Source organism: Galeopterus variegatus, unplaced genomic scaffold (assembly GCF_000696425.1).
Source record: "Galeopterus variegatus unplaced genomic scaffold, G_variegatus-3.0.2 Scaffold6209, whole genome shotgun sequence".
In the NCBI taxonomy this organism is placed as follows: Eukaryota; Metazoa; Chordata; class Mammalia; order Dermoptera; family Cynocephalidae; genus Galeopterus; species Galeopterus variegatus.
Window position 1 is genome coordinate 126,939 of NW_007732320.1, and position 8,941 is coordinate 135,879.

General features: G+C 43.0%; 1 protein-coding gene across 1 annotated transcript in view; it reads left to right on the forward strand.

The window, feature by feature from the left end:
• The window catches only part of LOC103605981 (transcriptional activator GLI3-like), a gene marked incomplete at its 3' end in the record, with an annotated part of 85,453 nt that extends 79,263 nt beyond the window's left edge, over window positions 1-6,190 (forward strand). Inside the window, exons 7-9 of the mRNA XM_008590576.1 lie at window positions 3,296-3,509; window positions 4,279-4,395; window positions 5,995-6,190. Of these exons, the coding sequence (XP_008588798.1) occupies window positions 3,296-3,509; window positions 4,279-4,395; window positions 5,995-6,190 (527 nt within the window). The remainder of the gene's footprint in view (window positions 1-3,295; window positions 3,510-4,278; window positions 4,396-5,994) is intronic.
• Between the last annotated feature and the right edge of the window lie 2,751 nt (window positions 6,191-8,941).

The following is an 8,941-nucleotide window of genomic DNA, read 5'->3' on the forward strand; positions in this document are numbered from 1 at the left end:
TAAGGGGTGTTTCCCAGTTATATGCACCTGGCATATTCAACAATGTTCTGTGCTCTCTACTCAGCGTACCCAGCCACTGGATTGAGTAAGCCAGACCCCTGCGGTCTCATTTTCCAGTGTTGGTGCTAAAAATAGGCCTAACTGGCAACAGTAACTTTCCTCCCCTGAGGGGAGAGCTCAGAGGAGGGGGCCTGAGACCTCAGGGAGTGGCTGGAAACCCCGAGGCATGTCATGAAACCTGAGCCCAGGGAAACTGAGCACCTCCTGTGTCACTGATATACAGAGTGACTCCTGCTGTGCTGCCAGACAGTAGCTTCTCAGGATGCGGGGCTCCCAGGTGGGGGCTTGGTTCCTCACCTTCCACAGGAAGGAGGGAGCAGGGGAGGCGTTTTAACAGGCAGGGCTTCCAGGTGTTACTCTGGACAGACCTGCAGGGACCGGTCATCGCCCTTCTCTACTGCTTCTAAAGCTCCACAAAGACCTCTTCAGGCAGCGTCTGAGAACAGAGCAGCCTTGATGACCAAATCTGCGAACCAGTGCTGTGTCAGAGCCCAGAACTTTCTACTCTGTCATCAGATTCTGAACGGGCTCTGTAACCTCAGCCAAGCAGCTCTCCTCCCTGCAGTGCCAATGGCTGCGGCCACTCTGCGGGGTGGAGACAGGGCCTCCAGTGCCTCTCCTTGCCCGTGGGTTTGCATGCCACGCAGAGAGCATGTCTGTTCTTGGCTCCTTACAAATAATCTGTGAAGGCTGAGAATAACTCAAGCATTCCGGGTGCAGTCTAATAGTTGACATGGATTTTAGCGAATGTTTATTGCTGTCACCGGGTTTTACCAGCAGAAAAGTGGCCCTTGACAGGGATGTTACCAAAGCATGTTGAGAGCCTTCACCACCCCTACCTGTGCACCTGAGGATTAGGAAAAGCCTGTTTCTAAGAAACTGCAGTGGGAATGTGAGCCTTGTTTTGCTCGCCCCTCCTACATCTTTTTAAAAATGTAACTACCCTGTCTGGCTGTTAACATTTGTATTAAATTGCTTATATATAAAACCAAGGGCATTTTATGCCTTGGGAAAATGTTTTCTTTAATGGTCTTGATTCTTAATTAGGTACTGACTTTTTAAACCCAGAATATGGCTCCTCCCAGAATTAGAGGTGCAGTGACCTTCAGGGCCCCCTCCCACGCTGGCCAGGTAGCTCAGGCTCCTGGAATTCGGAAAGGTATGTGGAGGTGCATGCAAAGTCTGGTGACGTTGCTGTTATACTTAAAGTAGGGTCTTTTGTTTTTTGTTTCTTTAATGAATACAATAAGGTAGTTACACTTAGTAATATCCATTCACCCAAAGGAAAGGGGGGCATGTTAAATCATTGTGTTTTTTTGATGAATGGCTTGTACACTGAAAAATAAATTGGACAAACTGGCATAGAGCTCAGTGAACATGAAATCAGCTATTAGAAGAAAGCTTGTGAACAAATTCGGAGGCAGATATGCATCTTTTGATTAATGCCCTATCAATCATCCACACAGCTACCTTAGCTAAGTCTTGCTGTAATCATTCATGGTCGCTTTCGGAAACACTGGCAGAAACTATAGTGCCGCAGAAACGGAATATGGTTACTGATTTCTCCCTAACTTACTGTGAACAATGACTGTTTTTACCATGTTCTGCCTTCCTTTATTAAAGAAACACAATACAGAATGAAAGGAGAGTTCCTCAAAGCCTGGTGAAATTCTCCGAGGGTATTCTTAATGATATTCAGTCTTAAATGGGCAAGCTATTGTAGTGTAAGGTTCTCTGTAGGAATAATAGTAATGTAATCCCATTGAAGCCGCCTTTTATGGAGTGTAGTCAAATAGGCAAAATGTACAGTCACATTAATGAACAGAGTATATCTTTGGAATTATTACTTAAAGTTGTTGAAATGGTTTGAATTTTGTTATTGTAATTATTTTATTCTCAGTTAATGTGCTTAACATCAGTAGTAATTAACCCACCAGACTGGAAATTTGCATGAGTTCTAATTTTGACATTACAAGAAACCCTGATTCTTTCTGGGTATTACACAGCAGGATGGTGGAAACATATATATAAATATTTTTTTCACTGATTATTTTTTAAAAGAAATTTCCAGGAATGCAGTTATTATTTTTTCATGGATTTTTAAACCATTGGCAAATTCCTGAAGAGCACTTCATTCTTTTAAGAGGATTTATTTCTGAACTATGCTGGCACAGAGAACTATTTGGCACTGCCTGCTAGCCTTTGACATTACAAGAAACCCTGATTCTTTCTGGGTATTACACACCAGGATGGTGGAAACATATATATAAATATTTTTTTCACTGATTATTTTTTAAAAGAAATTTCCACGAATGCAGTTATTATTTTTTCATGGATTTTTAAACCATTGGCAAATTCCTGAAGAGCACTTCATTCTTTAAGAGGATTTATTTCTGAACTATGCTGGCACAGAGAACTATTTGGCACTGCCTGCTAGCAGAGAAATCTTTAGGTAATATCACTGCTTCCTCAGAATTTACCGTAGCCTGGGAAATACTGTGGCATAATACAGTAGTGACAAGCATTAGCATGCATAATGGGCTCTAATAGACATTTAACGCTGTTTAGTTAGAAGCGGGAGCCGCGCTTTCCCATTGGAATATTCCTCCATCGGAATCCATTGATCACCGATTTCAGTGGGGAGAGGTTAATCCATCAGCCTCTGTAAGCAGACGGCACTGATGGAAATTCTTTAGGTGGCATTGTGGATGAACCAAGCTTTCCATCTTTACAAACAAATGAGTGATATGACAAGCATGGTGTTCAAAACACATTTAACCAATTGATTTTCTTTCCTCTTGTAATAAGATCTGGAGACATATGAAAGTGCACGGTGTGAGCTAAGATTAAAGGAATTGCCCCATGCACAGGAACATACAGAACTAGGAGCCACTAACAGTACCGTAAAGCATGTAGTCACTCATTCTCTTTTTTATATAAAGTTTGTTATTGCAATAAATAGTTATTATTGAGCGGGTGCCTTTCATTTCTGTTTTGCAGAGTCTTATTTCAGGTCCGTGTGTATGTGCACACACACGCGTGTCTTGTCTCAGTAGTCATCTTTCTCTTGGAAGATTTCAGGATGTTTGGCAGTAATCGTTTCTACCTTCTTATTTAATCAGACAGACCCGATGTGGTCTGGGATGGTAAAATTAAAGCCAAAACTAAAGCTACATGCGATACTCTGTACTTGTCAGCATTGATGGTCTTCTCGTTTTTATCTCCCCACATGCAGCCCTGCCTTGAGCTTCACCTACCCTTCTGCGCCCGTCTCCCTCCACATGCATCAACAGATCTTAAGCCGCCAGCAAAGCTTAGGCTCTGCCTTTGGACATAGCCCTCCACTCATCCACCCTGCCCCAACTTTTCCAACACAGAGGCCTATTCCAGGGATCCCTGCAGTTCTGAACCCCGTCCAGGTCAGCTCCGGCCCTTCCGAGTCCTCACAGGTGAGAGAGAAAGCTCGATGGGCTGGTCCGTGTTGGTCCCTAGTACCTCAGTGTTCTCATGGCTTCCATACTGGCCTCCGGACTTTGTGACCCACGGGTATAGTCTTCAGTCTTGATGCATGGACTGTGCACATGCGTCCTTTTCATCAAACAGTCCCTTCTTCCACCAGAGTCATTTTCTCATTGGTGGGAAAGCAGCCTGCTTGATAAGGCTCTGCTCTGAAGCGTAAACCACATCCAGTGTAGACACAGTGTGTGGATGTATTGCTCTGATTTGGTCACTATCTACACCCTTGCCAAACAGCAGTTGCTACTTAGCATCCGGCAATGCTTCAGAGCAAGGGCAGAATTGTACTAGACTCTCTGTTCTTACTTTCACACTGATATGGTTTAGAGAAGAGTCAGGATGCTCCTAATTAAAGAACTTCACAAATGGTTCGTGTTGGTCTCCTATCCACCTCACAACTTTTGTTCTGTTGAAATACATTGTTGGAGCTTTTTAAAGCCTAGGGCTCCAGTGCTATTTTTCTAGCTTTTAAAAGCCACAGGGAGTTTATCTACCCATGAGTTAAATATGAAGAGCTGCCTCATGAATGTGTTTTCCAGCTTTGAACATACTTTCTGGACTCTGTTACCTTGGGATTGGAGCATCCCAGAGTCATGGCCCTATGGCCAGTAAGCCTGCTTGTCTCGAGTCACAGGTTTTAATCATGGCACTGCTCATTGATCAAAACCTAATTTTTGTCTCTGGCCCTGCAAATGTGAACAGCAGAACAAGCCCACAAGTGAATCTGCGGTGAGCAGCACGGGTGACCCAATGCACAACAAGAGGTCCAAGATCAAACCTGACGAAGACCTGCCCAGCCCGGGGGCCCGGGGGCAACAGGTAGGATGCCCAGGCTGTGCAGGCCAGCCCCCACTCCTCCCTAGACCTGGTGTCTTTCCACAGCATTTCCCTGTCCGCTGCCTTTTTGGCCTTGGCATGCTTGACGGAAGGCCAGTTACAGAGTGACTAAATCTGTTTCTCTAGCTCAGAAGCAAACGTGAGCAATTCAGGAAGCTGTATAGGCTACACAATCCTGATAGTCTAGACAGCCTGAGAGTGTAGGCAACTGTAGTTCATAGAGTAAAAGGCTTGGTTAATCTGTTGCTGACCACAGATGGGACCAGGCTTCAGGCCTCATCCCTGATCCTGGGCCTGAATTACTGAGCTCCTGGCCCCAAGACTGAGCTGGGCAAGAGCTGCTGATGTTCCCTACACTGATCATGCTGTTATGGTTTCTTATTTTGCTACTTTCCACTTGCAAAGAGATCCTGGAGAACCAGGAGGAAATCTAAGTCTAGTCAGTCTCTGTTCATCTACCCAAAATCCTGAAAGGAGGAGTTTAGACATTTCAGTCTGGACTCTGCTTCTAGTCACTTAGATCCTCTGGGCCTCAGTTTGATAATGTGTAGGTTATACCCATAATACCATATTATGGGGTTCTTGTGCCTGACACAAGAAGGAGCTCAATGAATGTTAACTCCCCCAAATAGGAGTCTAGACATCCACAGAACCTTGACCTTGCTATCATCAAGATGTTTCAACCTAAATCTGACTGCTTCAACCCATATTTCCTCTTCAGTAAGAACTTTGAGGATGGATTCTGAAACTGATCCTTCTTCTTGCATTTTGCTGGACAACAGCCTTGCTGGTTACATCTCATTGCTTGTATATAGTTTTTATCATCTTGCCCCAAATTAGAATCTGAATCTACACACCTAAATGCCCTTCAGAATTCTGGAAATTCTTTGTATTTGCACTGCTCTGAAGCTGCAGTAGAAGACTGGAAAGGACTGTGCCCCAGCTTTAGATGCTGTGGTTCTCCAGCTTTGGGCTGTGAGGGTATCTTTGAAGATCATAGGTTGAATCAGGAAGGCACTATCTCTATAAAGTCCACAGAGGGCCTCACACAGCCTCCAACACCAGGGAAAACAGAATTAGAAGTACTCATAAACCATTTCTCTGGATTACAAAAATATAAGAATAAACAATTTAATACACTGACAAGAATTAAAACAACTAAACAAAATAGACCAGTCTTTTGGGTAAAGACTACATGACCTAATTGCTTTTCTTATGCGTTTTGTTTTGCGTTGTTTTTGTTTTATATTTTAGATGACATTTTAGTTTATTTTCAGCTTTGTATTCAAGGCAGCAAAGTTTGGCCTCAATTTTTATGATCTGAGCTGCTGAATCACAAATTAAAAATCTGGGAAGGTGTATTCGGAAAATCTGAAAAAATGCGTACACATGATTCCATGTGATTGACTTCTACTCATAAAACGTTCCTGACAGACCAGGGTTCTGTTTTACTTTCACTGAAAAACCGCATTAGGAGAAAGACAAATCTAAATCAGGTTTTTACTCTCCTCTTTGTCTTCCCTCCCACTGTTTCTGATTTTATTCCCCCATCTGCTTTCTTCCCCCACCCCTGCCTTTCAGGAGCAGCCGGAAGGAACAACCCTAGTCAAGGAGGAAGGGGACAAAGACGAAAGCAAACAGGAGCCCGAAGTCGTCTATGAGACCAACTGCCACTGGGAAGGCTGCACCAGGGAGTTCGACACCCAGGAGCAGCTTGTGCACGTAAGTGAGGGCGCTGTAGGCTGGGCTCTGCAGCGCTGCGACCCTTGCCACGGAGGTCAGCTTCTGCGACCCTGTGCTGAGTCAAGTTTCTTAGTGAGCAGCGTTGCAAACTGGAGAGGGCTTTATGACTTTCTGAGAATAAAGAAAACTGAGCCGCAGTGCTTGACCTGTTCAGGAGGTCAGCTTCTGCGACCCTGTGCTGAGTCAAGTTTCTTAGTGAGCAGCGTTGCAAACTAGAGAGGGCTTTATGACTTTCTGAGAATAAAGAAAACTGAGCCGCAGTGCTTGACCTGTTCAGTCAGCTAAAGCTTAGTGTAAAATTCAATAAAGTCTTCAATAGCGAGTGTAATGACTCTGATCCTGTAAACCAGAAAACAGAATTTTGAGTTAGCGACTTTGATGGTTATTGAGTAATAGTAAGCTGGACATGAATTATTATTAACCTTTTAACCAAGTTTGATTCCCCTTCCAAGGCCCAGTAATGACAGAAAAAATCGTAGGGGTGGGGACTCCTTTTTTCCTCTCTCAAGCCCTCAAGGCCCGATTGCTCTCCCATTGCTTCCTGCAGCAGTGAGTGGCCTCCGTGAAGCAGGCAGATGTTCCGGGTAAGCCATGAGCAGAGTTTCCTGACTTAAGACCAAGCTTTGTGGGGTTAGCAGTTTCATGGAAAAAGTTGTATGTGCTTTTAAATGTGTTTAATGCTGTATGTTTTTGAAAACTACAGCATGGTCAGACTGTGGACCACACCTCCTCCTGCCACACCAGGTTCAGATATCTTCTGCTCCTGCTCCTGTGCACCATTTCGAACAGTGCAGTGACACAGCTGCCCCTGCCCCACATGTGCATGGAGGGACTGACTTTGCCAGTGCTTCCTTAGACGAGGCACTTTCTCAAAGGCCAGTGGAGTGTCCCTGGCAAGTGGAACCAGGAGCAACTGACATGGAAGGGCATTTAGATAATCAAGAATAAAAAATACAGGCTGGTACAGCCTCTGTGCAGAAGCATAGCGTCCTGTTAAGGCATTAAGGATGGTCACAGTGTGGCAGTTTCTTAAGCTTTTAATGTGATGGAAATGTTGACACAGAGCAGTTGTGATTGCCTCTCTCTCTAATACACACACACGCACACACTCATCATCCCTTCTCTTTGTTTTACAGAAACTTTGTATGTTTAGATGATCCATATTTCTTGATGACCCACTTCCATTTGGATTAAACACTGAAATTACAGAGTCCCTGTCACATCCCACCTGCTTCACAGGCTGCGTGAGCTTTTGAGGTGTCTCTCCTGTAACTCGGCCCATCCTGTTATACATCCCACACATTGCAGTTACATTATAGTTAAATACACAGTTTGCCAGGTTTTAGATCTGTTATGTGCCGAATGTTCAGAAGATTTAATGTGACATCAGCAGAGTTTCCCACCCTTTTTCTTTGTTAATCACGTCTCCTTGTAATTGTATAGAAAGAATTATAGATTTCTGAGCACAGCAAAAAACGAAAAAGTCAAATGTTTTTAATTAAGGTATATTTCCAGATTTTTCCATGAACTTAATTTGATTCTTTCTTTTTAATTTGATGCAAGTGTTATTTTTAAGCCAAGCATGACTTAATGGCCCTATATTCTTGCTGACTGTTTTAATAGAAACCACAAAGACATGTAATACTAAGGGGGGAAAAGTTTAGAATTTTTCTTTTAATATGGGGAAATATTCACAGAGCAGCATGTGCCATGAATATCCTTAGTGACACAACCAGTGCGCGACGTAACTGAAGAGCACGTTTGTGTGAAAGCCGCGGTCATAGGAAAGACGCTGACAGTGCTGCTTGCTTTTTAAAACATTCTGAGGATGGCCCAGTCTCATGATGATGTTTTGGAGGATAAAAAAGACGCTGACAGTGCTACTGCTTGCTTTTTAAAACATTCTGAGGATGGCCCAGTCTCATGATGATGTTTTGGAGGATAAGTTATTGGCGCTTCTAAGGAGTCTTGTGATGGTAGTTCAGTTATTATCAAATGAAGAATGAAACGGGTTTATTCCAAGTCTGCATTTAAAGTGAATCGTGTTCCTCATGAGAGGGCGGGTGGGAGGTAACATTTTGGGGGGTGCGGTAGTAACTTAAACCTTTCACTAACTAAGTCATGTAAACGTGTTTAAAAGATAGTGAATATTGAAGGTATTTGTATTTCATGTCAGTGGCAAAAGGTCTCTGATGTTTTACTAGAAAGTTATGAACAGTTTTAAGGGAAGGCTGCTTAAACTACCAACTAAATGACCACCTTGTTGTCTACTTATGAGAACTATCTGTAAAAGCCATGAAAGCACACATGTACAGTGAAATTTTTTTTCTAAATCCGAAGAAATTCCTGTCAGAATTAAAAGAAAATCCAATGTGTTACCTTTAGATATTAATTTTAGTCAAATTATATGAGTGAGTAAACTTAATTAAGTGAATTAAAAATTATAACACAACAACATAACTAAAGATACTAGTTCATATCACTTATTTTCCACCTTTTTCCTCATTGCCTGAGGTGTGGAAATTGCAAATTTGTGTATTTAAATTGATTTTACATTGCATGACATACACATACATTTGTACTCAGTGTGTCTGGTCGCATTAGCAGTGGCCTGGTATAGAACAGGTGCTTTATATTTTGTGGATTGAAGGAAAAGCTAGCTACGTCAAGTCCACCTCATTACTTTGGTGGCAGCTGGGATAAATGCCACTTGCAAAAACCACTTTTTTAGGGACAGAGGGAAGCAGTAATTGTTTCCGTTGCCGTGACTTTCCTGGGGGAGAGG